At 36.7% G+C, this 12,536-nt stretch overlaps 1 protein-coding gene across 2 annotated transcripts; it reads right to left on the reverse strand.

Annotated features, from left to right (window-relative positions):
* Positions 1 to 2,785: 2,785 nt before the first annotated feature.
* On the reverse strand, positions 2,786 to 5,995 carry LOC131149014 (BTB/POZ domain-containing protein At5g48130). 2 transcript variants are annotated; one of them, XM_058099049.1, is made up of 6 exons: positions 5,729 to 5,967; positions 5,574 to 5,643; positions 4,663 to 5,290; positions 4,139 to 4,605; positions 3,244 to 3,677; positions 2,904 to 3,192 (listed from the first exon to the last, which is right to left on the reverse strand). In XM_058099049.1, the coding sequence occupies exons 1-6, from the start codon at positions 5,821 to 5,823 to the stop codon at positions 2,973 to 2,975; spliced, it is 1,914 nt and encodes a 637-aa protein (XP_057955032.1). In that variant the 5' UTR covers positions 5,824 to 5,967; the 3' UTR covers positions 2,904 to 2,972. The 2 variants fall into 2 exon arrangements, with proteins under 2 accessions (XP_057955031.1, XP_057955032.1); XM_058099048.1 differs by having other exon boundaries at positions 2,786 to 3,677; positions 4,139 to 5,290; positions 5,729 to 5,995.
* Between the last annotated feature and the right edge of the window lie 6,541 nt (positions 5,996 to 12,536).

Consider the following 12,536-nt stretch of genomic DNA (forward strand, 5'->3'; position numbering starts at 1 on the left):
GAATAATACCTAACAAGTTATGCTTCAATCCTTCTACAAGAAGTACATTATCAATAATGAGAGAAGGTTCCTCACCGACCTTCCCAATTCCAATGATTTTTCCTTTAGCGTTATCTCCAAAGGTGACGAATCCTCCATCTTTTGGCATAATGGATGTGAATTTTGATTCATCTCTTATAATGTGCCTCGAGCATCCATTGTCCATGTAGCATTTATCCCTTGAGGAGGACGTCCTGAAGCATACCTACAAGATAAACTTAGGTAACTACTTTTGGTACCCAAATTTTCTTGGGTCCTTTTGGGTTAGAATTTGATTCTCCTTTCACTTTCCAAACCACCTTAGATTTAGTATCCTTGTTTTTGAAAGGGCAGTCAGATTTGAAGTGACCTTTTTTCTTACACATAAAACATATAACATGCATATGAGAACATTTTGAGGGAGTATATGATTTTGGTTCCCTTACAAAATAACCCATATATAAGTTTTTTTTGTTTCTTATTTTCTTTACCATTAAAGTCAATTCCTTCTTTGTCTATGGATCTTCTTTGAGCACCCAGGAGTTTTTCAAAATTGTTTTTTCCTTCTGTAAATTTTTAAATGATTTTGGAGTCATCTTCCAGTTTTCTTTCTAAACGTTCAATTTTCAAATCCATTTCTTTTATCAAAGTGGAATGAGACTCCTTTAAGTTTTCTAAATCCTTTGACAATTCTTTATTTTGATTTTTCAAAGCAGTGTCCTTTTTAGTTATTTTCTCAAGAACTTTATGAACACAAAGATACTCCATTTGCAACTCTTCATATGAAGGCATTCTATTATTTACAAAATCATCACTAGAATAATATGAAGTAAAGGAACAAGATGATTGTACCTCATGATCGCTATGTGCCATTAGGCATAGATTTTCTACTTCATTGTCGCTAGAGCCGCTGTTAGAGCTGTTGGAACTTGGTTTGTCCCAAGTGACGACTTTTATTGCCTTCTTTTTTCTTTTTGGAGTCCTTCTTGAGTAGTGGACACTCCGACTTGATATGGCCAATCTTTTTGTAGTTATAGCACGTCGGAGGATCTGACTTCTGCTCTCTCTTGCTTGGCTCTCCTTTTTCTGTTCTCGAGCCTTGATATTTTTTGGCAAATCTCCTATTATTTTTAAAGAACTTACCAAACTTCTTGGTCAGTAAGGCCATGTCTTTATCAGTGTCCTAATCACTTTCCTCACTGGAGCTACTTGCAGAAGCTTTGAGAGCTATAACCTTCTTTGTTTTACTCTGCTCGTGTATCCTCTTGTTGATCGCCATTTCGTAGGTGATAAGGGATCCAATGAGCTCATCCAATGTCATTTCTTTCAAATTTCTCCCTTCAGCTATAGCTATTGCTTTTGGTTCCGAAAATGGAGGTAATTTTTTGAGTATCTTCCTAATCATCTCATAATTAGGATAAGTTTTTCTAAAAGCGCTTAAAGAATTTGTGATGTGTGTGAATCTAGTGTACATAGATTGTATAGATTCATTAGGAGTCATTTTGAAAGTTTTATATTCTCTTGTAAGCATATGTGATTTCTAATTTATCCCAAACTTTTTTAGCATTTTTGCAAGCCATGATTCTATTAAATTCATTTGCATCTAAAGCATAATATAAGACATTCATAGCACTAGCATTTACTTGCAATAAATTCATGTCATCTTCACTCAAATCATCTTTAGTTTTAGGAACACTTTTATTTTCAATAGTTTTCCCTTAGCAACAACTCTTCACACTCTCTAATCCATGTTTTGAAGAAAAATTCTCATTCTTTGTTTCCAAAACTTATAGTTAACACCACAAAAGATTGGAGGGCGTGTAGATGATTATCCTTCACCAAAAGAGGATACACCAATATGAGTCCTGTGATCTTTATACAAATACGTTTAAACTTTTTGTAACAAAGCTCTAATATCAATTGTTAGTTTTGGTGAAATCCCAAGAGGAGGGGTGAATTGGATATTTAAAAATCTAGGTCAACTATTTTACCTATTTTTCAAATCAACACAATCTCAAGTTTAGGATTTCTCAATCAATCTCAAATGCTATAAATATTCAAACATACAAGTGCGAAAATTTAAATGAGATAAGAGATGGAGAAAACAAACACAACGATTTGTACAAGGTTCGGCAATTCTCACCTACGTCGTTGCCCCAAGACAACCGGTTGAGAATTTCCACTATCAACTCCTTCAACCAAGGTGGAGCTACCTTGTACAACACTCATTCACTTGGGCGGAGATATTATTCTTACAACCCTCCTAGTAGGCGGAGGTACTTCTCCAAACAATATGCCCTCACTTAGCATGGTTCAAAACCCGATCCGCAAAAATACAAATAAGAATAAATTTTTTTTGTACAATCAAATGCTCCTTCAAGAGCTAGTTAGTACAGTGAAAGAACTTTTCCTAATACACTCTCACAAGATAAGAATGAAACTCAAGGAGTTGGTGAAGATTCTCTCAAAATGATTTTTGAAATAAATGAGAGTAGATGATCTTTGATGCGAGAAAAAGAGTATAATAAATGCCCATGTTTGAGCTTTGTTTTTATAGGCAAATACAAGAAATAGCCGTTATATGACTATTGGGTATTAAAATAATATTAAATTTCAAATTTTATGGCCCTTTTCCTGGTGAACAAGGTTTGATGCTTTGCTCTGCCTCTATTATGGAAAAATGGAGCCACTGGGGAGGTCATAAAATATCTGCCTGTTATGAAAATGCCAATAAATGAACAATGTGCATGACAAAAGCCTAAAATGCTGCAATATCAAACATCAAACCTCAGTTGGGATCTAATAATACAGCTAAAAGCACTTAGAGATATGGACTTTCTATAAAAGCTTTGAGGTGTGTTATTTAGTCAACTTGAAGAGTGATTATTCAGTCCTTGGCCATGTTTTGTTTCTGCTATAGTTTGGGTTTCCATACATATGATGCTTATAGTTAGTTACTTGTACACTGAGTTGTGCCATAGATCAGGGACACCTGGTTTTCTCTTTGATTTTCCTCTTCCAAACAGGGCTATCTTCCGAAATACCTTCAGTAGTCCATTCGCATACTTTCTCTGTGTAGTAAAATTTACAGAACCAATGCAAGCAGTCACTTGTCCAAGGGGGTTCCTCTTCCTGCTTAATGCTTTTCCCTCCAAACTGTTTTGGTGCTTCAAGCTCTTTGATTTAGTTGTCATTGATTCCATTTCCTTTGAGAAGTTCTGCCACTGAAGAGTTCTCTTTAAGGACATGAGTTCTTGTTCAAGATTCTGAATTCTGAAGCTTGTGGACTCAAAATCCTTCCTTGAGAGCTCAGATCTTTGCATTGCGTGATCTTTTTGCAACAAGAAGCCAAAGGGTCTACTGTTTGATTCTCCATCCATGTATGGGCTGTCTCCAAAGTTTTGGCTTTTGGAGTTAGGACATCTTGAGCTAGAGAGACTTCCGGAAAATTCTCCACAATGCGCGTACCTGAATGAGTCAGAGCATTCTTTGAAAGCTTTGTGCGTGTTCATTTGCTGAACAAAAAGCGCCTGGACAATCAAACGCAGTGGCATCAACTCATTCTGAACTGCTTCAATGCATGTTTCTTGAGATAGCTTCTGGCAGTTGAGATTTTTGCAGACCAATCCCTTCTCTTCTTGGGACACATTTTGGTGTGCCTGAAGAACAGAAAGCTGCCTGTTAGGAAATTGTGAGCTTTAGAGTATGGCTGAACTCCAATCTATCAAATTAACTCAGGCAGGATTGGGCTTAGTGTTTTTCATGTTGTGCTTTTTTTGGGTTGTAAAAGTAAGAGCGTACTTTGAGGTATGGATGGATTATGCTCGACAATGGGAAAATTTTTCTATCGAGAAAAAGCAATGTGGTAAGGCGTCTTACCAGTATAAGGCAGTTTTCCCAAAACTATAGAAGCAAGTTTATTAGTTGATTATTATTATTTTTTTCACCTGCCCATCAAGAATGAATTTATTAAATAAGGTTTTATAGATTTTGAGCTGAACCCGTTGGGCTGAGCCTCTGATTGTATGTCTTTTGGAATGACGTTGCAGACCTTCATTTTTGTCCACAGTACTCGATGTCAAACAGCATTTGTAGAGTGCTCAAGTTTGTGAATGCTTACCTGCAGGAAGGTGTTTATTGCTTTGTACAGATGATCATGGTTCTGTCTGCTTGATATCGGTACTGTTTCAATGAGATTCAAGAATCTTCTCGGTGCCATTTCTGGATCTGGAGCTATCTGGGAAAGATAGGCATCCCATAATTCTGCGACAATTGAGTTGTTCACTGAAGATGTATGGTTTATCTCCATGCTATAAGATACGTATGTCGAGAAAATGCTCTCCATTGTTGTCAGCTCTATGCTGGAAGAAATGGAATCTATTGTGCTTCTTGGTAGGAGAAAATCTTCAACTCGCGCAAAGTGCAACAAAGATGCAATCTGATCTTGCAACTTTGTCTTGGTGTCACTTCTCAAATTGACTTCTAGGCATCTAGAGAGCAATGCAAAGTAAAACCCGACAGGAATTACTCTGCTGGCTTTCTCTCCCAAACGCAGCAAATCAAGAATACCTTGCAGTATACTGGAAACTTTGTTCTTGGCTTCATCATCCCCATCTTTCTCACCTGAGTTCTCCCAAAATTGACGAGTCTTATTTGAGAGTGCCCATTTGTTTGCATAGAAAACAACAATGGGGCTCACATATTTTTCTTTCATTCCTTGCCTTCTTAAGGACTTGATTATCCTTTTGAAAAATCCAAATGGCAGAGCAATGAGATCTTTAATCCACAGATCATGGCTCACAATCTCCTTCACTGTTTCACAGCTCCAAGTTTGATGAGCCAAAGCCTCTACCGTGACTACAGGTCGATCACGCCTTCTCTCTGGATCAAGGATCTCCATGCAAGCCATGAATGCGAGAGACTCGATGCAGCGGCTAACAATTAGCAACTCTTCAGCCAAGGGAAGCAATGTTTGACACTTTTGGAGAACAATTATGGTATCATCCCAACTCTGTAAGACCACTTGGTTTAGGTAGAGATCAAATCTGTCACATAGGTTTCCAGGGCAGTATTCCTCTGTCATTTCAAGAAACTCTGCTGCGCATCTAAGGGCCGCGACATTAAAAGGGTCGATCAATGTGGAGGACCCGTAGATGAAGAGTGCAATCATTCCAAATGTATCCGGTCCTCCAGGGAAACTCTGTGGAAGCTCAAGCTCTGTCGATTCATTCAATCTCTTCCTGAAGTATCCACTCTTTGAAAACAAGGGGTACTGCAAAGTAACAGCGAAATGAACTAGAAGGTAAAGTAAAATTAAAAAAATTAGACTGTTGTGTATATTTTTCCAAATCATGTCGATCTGTTGGGCAGTTAACCAAGCGCAGGCATCGTTTGCCTTCTGCCAGAAGTTTGATTAGAGAAATTGGAATTTGGAAGACAAAATTATGCCACTGTAGCCTCATTTCGTTTAATTGATCATTTTGGCTAACCAGCTATGGGAAAAAAAAAAAAAAAAAGTGTTGTGTGGCAAATTTACTTCCAGACATACATCTTACCTTATGCAGGTTGAAGGTTTTATCGGCAACCCGAACCTCAATGGACACCGGCAAGCCTGTCTCTTGGCTCCTGGGACAAGTTAACACAAACCAGGTATTGGAACCTAAAGCCGTACCATAAAGCAAAAACAGAAACTGTGAACCGTTCGTCTTACCATGAAATGATCTTAATCTTGAGCAGGGCACCGACATTGGGCGAAGAGAAGGGACTCGAGAGCAATGAACTGTCTTTCAGGCTTGCGACTTCCATTGGTGGTTCTCAATTCTCATGGAATTGAAGGGTGTTGAAGCAGAGAGTTAATGAGGGTGAGACTCCACAAAGAGCAATCGCAGGTGGTTTGTCTGCAAGCGTAGGTACACCCTTCCGAAATTGTCTTCCATTCCATGTTCATATATGCTGGAAATCGGTCTCCGGGACCGAAGACAGAGTACTATTACAGATTCTAGAATTCAGAAAACCAGCAGAATGGAAGAGGAAAAAGAGGTGGTTTGAAAAGTTTGCTCACATACACGTGCATTTGCATTGTAGTCAAAAGTCAAATGCACACGAGCGAACTCAAAAATCCAAAATCTAAGGATCCACAATTTAAAAAGGCTTCAAAAGTATTTCTTGGGTTTGGGGGGACTTGATCACATTTGTTTTTTGCCGGTCTTAGATTGTGGGGAGTTGGACTTGGACCCGTTCAAAAAATGTTCAAACGCTTTTGTTTGGCTTGCCCACTTGGGGTTGCTGTGAGCATCGCTGGCGGTTCATTCCTCAGAAATGGAAATGAGAGAAGAGGCTTCGATGCATTTTGCAGAAGAGTTAGATCCATCTCACTGGCTGCGTGGAGAAATGGGAAATTTTAGAATAATTAATTTATAACGAGGAAATAATTGAAATAAAATAAAACAAATTAAAGTGGGAGATGAAAGTGCGGATTAAGCTTTGTGTACTAACGCCCAACACGGCACGGCTTCTGAAAACTGGGGCGCTCTGGTAGAGGGCTTTGCTTGCGTAATACCCAGCAAATCTCAATCCCCGTAATTACTTTTCTCCCACACATTATTTTACTCCCATAAAACTGGCATTAGGGCTTCCCTAAAAGACTTCCTTTAAAATACCAAATCTCAAAAACTACCATGCATGTCACACTCAAGCTGTTAACAATGCATCATGGCACACTCAATGAGAGCAATACCGTCGACGCTTTCAAACAAAAAGTAATTCTGAAACAAAATCGTCGACGGTTTCATCAAATTGTCAATGATCGTATTTGTCCGCTGCAAATTTAAATGATAAAAATTCGAGGCAAATTATTTCAACAAAGACTAAGGAGCACCGAGGATCCAAACTCAATTGTCTGACAATCATATATGCTAATCAATTAGATTCTATTGATTTAAAAGGAGGATATATGACAACAGAGCAGATCTTATCTTAGATTTTTTGGGATTTAGAATATCATTTATTGTCTCCTACATTACGTAATCAGGTTTAAATATCCTTACTTGTATCCTCTGTAAGCATGCAGTGTTCTCGACTCAGTTATTGGAATAAAAATATCATTGTTCTTCATGCTTAAGTTTTTCTTTAAAAGCTTGTACACGTATACAATAAAAGCTCATCTTTTGAAGTTTAAACACATGTTTTTATGAAAAGAAAGTCATAATATGAATAGATCTATAAAATTCTTGAACCTTAGTCTTTCTAAGATAATTAAGATAGTGTTTAGAAACATAAATTTTAGGCTTTGGATTTTGATTTATGTGGATTTGAATGAAATGCAATACAATTTTATTCTATTATTTGTCCAAATCTACACAAACCCAAGTTTAAGACTTCAAATTCATACTTCCAAACACATAGTAAGAGTTATATCTTAAATCTTGACAATGGTTTGAATTTTTTAATCTTATGACTATCTCTTGGCATGATTTACTTCATGAATTAAAGTCAATATTTTTGAATCGCTATGTAGTTTACAAATTACATTTTATTTGTATTTTTATTTTTTTGAATTTTTTATTTTAAAAAGTATATCTAATTTATTTACATATTTTTATATAAAAAAATATAATTCTCAAAAGATTTATGCCTCCCTTTAAGAGTTGAAATGCCTTACCGTTTAAACACTGTGTGTATGCACGTTATCATTAGTACATCTTTGATTTTGTGACTGCAGTTGTAGTCGCTATATATTTTCACTGTTGCTAGTTGCTGTTGTATTTACAATTGTTGTTACTATTACATTGGAGGTTGCAGTTGAAAAAATAACACTACAATTTGGATCTTTTGCCAATAATTGATTTTTTAGAATGTTGTTAAACTAGGAATATGCATGTGTCTTTTATGTGGAGTTAATTTTGATTTGTACATACATGAATTTTTTGCAAGGGAAGAGTTAAAAATGGGCACATTTTACACTATTAGATATCATTAAGAAAAACTCTTGTAGATGCATCACAACCGAACTAAGCTGTTAAGTTTTAATTGAATAAGACTTATCATATGATTAGTTCAAATCTCTTTATATATTGCCTTGTGGTGTTAACTCAACCCATTTTGTATTAAGTTGTTCAACCATTACAGATTTTCTTGACATAACTTGTAGTTTAGAATGGACAAACTACTCTTTAACATAACGCAACATGTTAGCGCATAAATGAGTGCATCAAAAAGGAGAAGAAAGAGTGACATGTTTCTAATAAATAGTTTTTGGAGGGAGAATTAGAAAATTTTGGTGTGGATATGCTATTAACCCAAGCCGCCCCTTTTAGAACGTGGAGTACCTTACAACATAAGGGAGTGCCCCTTCACTTGATAAGGGTAATATTGGAGACTATGAAATTGTAGAAAGTATAGAAACCGTAAAAGGAGTGAAAAAAGAGGGAGGTGACTGGAAATAGATCAGGAGAGGTAAAAGGAGAAGAAAGTGAAAGAGAGGAGGAGGAGAAATAAAAGTAGAGTAAAAGATATAAATTGGTGCAAGGCCATGTCAATTAATTGGCCATATTGGGGTATAAGTCAAGAGATGAGTAATTCTCTTCTTGAGTTACATGATAATTTATGCATAAATTTGGTCAACTATCTCCTTAATTGTAGGGATCACAATACCCTCTTGATAAATTCCTACTTAACATTAATTTCAAAATCACTTTTCCTAAGTGGCTGAATTTTAACAATTTTTCCATTTTTACATTTGACTTCTCAACTCATTTCATATTTTAGTCATCAATATTCTTGAAAGATGTCTTGCATAATTGTCTCCTTAATAGTCCTAATTATTGATATTTTAGTTGACTAAATCTTTGTTCATGGGATCTTCGTAACTTTCCAAAAGATCTTGAGAGATCCCTAGGGTTTAGGTCTGCGGTCGACCTTTTGACACTCTAAGCAATGTCTCGATAACTAGGCAACACTCATCCAATTAGATGAGGGTGTCTTCACATCTTGAGGTTGTGCTTATGACTCTTCTAGTTGGTAAGGTCTTATCCCAATGAACATTGATTGGTCTTCTCACACACAACTCCACATTGAATATTTGGAGGGTGCAATTCTCCTCATAGTTACCCATTTTGAGGGCAATTGCTGCTTGAATTTTTTTTTGGGGGGGGGGGGGGGGGAGGTAGCCATCAATCTACCTAAATCCAAGAGCTGGACCTTGGCCACTTGGTCTTGAGATCTCAACATACCTAGGTCTAAGATAAATAACCAATAAAAAAGAAACCATTGAATACACACCGAGCCACACCCACACCCACAGTATTGACTACCATAATGTTAGATTAACTTGGTTGGTTGATGGATGGGATTTTGGTCATTTTGTTTGAATAGCAACACATGCAACTAATTCCTTTTTTGGCCTTAAAGAAAATTCAATTTTATTTTTTAGGATGAATGACGTCTTGCTCAAGTAGATTCTTTGGAGCGCATTTAATCGATCATAAATTAAGGACATAACCTTATACCAAACTTAGTCCAAGCCAAGAAGTGATTCTCACTCAATTTAGTTTAGCTAATGAATTTACCCACATTCAAATCATATTTTCCTTTAATCATGGAAGCGTCAACATGGGAGTCAAGCTTGTACAATCTTCCTATTCAAAATTATTGTGATGTTTGAGATAATCTTTGCTCTCAAGATCACTAGAGCCTTCATCATTGGTGGGCTTTGATTCTTTGTTCAACCAAGGTTTCTTGGCTTCTTCATGCTTAGGATTGGAATCCTCCCTCTCCTTAGGGTAATTAGTCACTAAAGGATTCCTATATCCTTTCATGTATATTGGGATCAAATTCTTCCTCCTAATCAACGTATTAGTTAATAGAAGATCCTAAAAATTTTCATAATTTGGTTCTACTACCCTTTATGTTATTGAGTTTAGCCGAAATCATTATGAGCAATGGTTAAACCAGGAATAGATCATAGCGTGAGTGACACTTGCCCCTAGTACTATATGCTTGATGAAGATCGGGATGGATGAATCCCTATGGGTCACTATACTTGTGAGCAATGGTTCAATCAAACCCATAGAACGACTAAGGGTGAGCTACAATAGATGCTTTTGTTGCAAACCTTGTATCACTGATATTAGAGAACAATCTGATTCCTCTGATAATGATCAAGATCTTAGTGATTCTCTATAATTGTAGTGATTCTCCATAATAGTAGATATTTTCCTTCTTTGTATATTTGTTTTGTATTGTAATTGATACTATGTGTAATGACCCGAAGAAAAAGGGTATTTAAATAATAAAGAGGGATAGACAAGGAAAAAGAAATAGAAGGAGCTGGCAAACTTCGTCGACGAACGCGAATGCACTTTGGGGATAATAACCAAAAATTTTTCCTTGGTCCTCGTCGACGAATACAGGGGATTCGTCGATGAGGGTATAGTAAGACCTCGTCGACGAGGATAAGCTTCGTTGGCGAGAACGAGAGAGGATTATTGGGAAGTTTGAAATTCGTCGAAGAGGGGGTAGGTTTGTCGATGAACTTTCTACAGGACTCATCGACGAGGTGATGTGGCTCGTCAACAAATCCTGTAGTATAAATAGTGCAAAACCTCGGTTAAACGCAGAATTTCAGCGCCGCGTTTCCCTCTTTCTATCTTTTACTATTCTCCTTCCAACTTTCTTCGATTTCAGCCCCGTCAGTTGCTGGATCGATGATCTGAGGCCACCACAATGCTCTTGGCGGAGTTCTCTTCAAGTTTGCTGGGGCGGATCGTCAGTGGGATTGAGTCGAATTTCTCCCCAGAATCAGGGTAAGGTCTTTTATTCAGTTTTTGACCTTATGGCGGTTGTAGGAAATGATGTAGGCTAAGAAGTATTGATATTCTGTTATGGCAAATGTGGTTTTTAGGGGGTGGAATAGGAAGCCCTATGGGTGTAGGATCAGTATACAATAGGGGCTTTTCGATAGTTTGGTAAGGAAAACATGCTATGCTAGGAAAACCTAGTATGATTTCAGTATGAAGTTTATGTTTTTACCAAATTATTATTCAGAGCAGAAATTTATGCAATTTATTATTGAGATTAAAGTGTTTTAAATTATTGTGTGGCATGAGAGTATGAATACAGTATAGAAACATGTTTATACAGTGTTTTCAGGAATATGTTTTATAGAATATACAGACAGTGAAATGCGTTTACATTATCTTTCAAAATACCATGATTTTACAGTTTTACAACACCATAATAGGTAGATTTACAGTTATCTCAGAAAAATACAGTTGATATAGTTACAGATTATTACAACATCATGGTTTATACAGTTATTACAGAATCATGGTAAAATAGTTAGTTGTATATAGAAACGTATTATATAGTATCAGACCTTGATAGATCAAATAGTAGAGCACGGTACCGTAGCTACAGATATACAGATATACAGATATTTAGTTAAGAGTGCAACCACTTAACTCAGATAGTAAGTGGTATGAGGTCGATCGTGCCTAGTTATGGACAGGTTCCACATTAGATATGGGTTGAGGAGGGCCGATCTGACCGAGGAGAAGAGTGGTTTACCCTGGTAGGCCAACCATGATAGATCCAGCCTTCGGGTCACACAACCCTGTCATGAGGGGTTAAATCATGACATACAGCGATTCAGGGAAATATTCTAAGGTATTATGGTATTATCAGATTTTTCAAAATAGTAGTATTATTATGAAAAGTAATTTCATACAGTTTGACATGTTAAATTATGTAGCTAAAGGTTTTATAATATGTTATGTAGTATCAACATTTTTAGTTTTAGTTATTTGTACTACTCTTAACTCGAATTAATTTTTACAGATGCACATCTCAGTAGCCACACACTAGTGATAATATGTTTCGTCTTACTGAGCTTTGGCTCATTCCAGTGTTGAATTATTTTTCAGGTAAGCCAATTGGGCGAGCGAAGTAGGCTCGCAGATAGAGGAGCTGTTAGTCTGTTCTTTTTTAGTGTGAGTGTTTTTGGGGTACAATTTTGTTAGCCCTGGTATTAGTAAGAGCAGTTCTTGAGAGTACAGTATAATATGTAATATTTTTGGAATATTTAGACACTCTAGTATAGTATATATATAAGGTTGTGTTTCATGTTATTTGCTTTCCGCTGTGTAGGAAATTGTTTTAATTTAAAATAATTGAGAATTTATCTTTATAAGGAGGTTGTTACAAATGTGGTATCAGAGCATTATAAATGTTATAGTACATATAATAAAAAAAACCCCCCAGTTAAATAGCAGGTCGTTACAATGTGGTATCAGAGCCTAGGTTGCTTGGTTCTGTAGACTTTAGAATACAGCGGAAGCAATTCCAGAGTATAGGAAAGGATTTGAGGTTTGTTTTGTGTCTAGCTACAGGATTACCGCGGTGGTTTCTGTGTTTTTCCTGGGGCAACGATTTCAGGAAAACTATAGTAAACTATTATCAAGTCGTGTATCTAGGCGACAGAACTGGTTATCGAATTAAGATCAGGGAAGATAGCTAATTCT

Source organism: Malania oleifera, chromosome 2, assembly GCF_029873635.1.
Source record: "Malania oleifera isolate guangnan ecotype guangnan chromosome 2, ASM2987363v1, whole genome shotgun sequence".
NCBI classification, from domain to species: Eukaryota; Viridiplantae; Streptophyta; class Magnoliopsida; order Santalales; family Ximeniaceae; genus Malania; species Malania oleifera.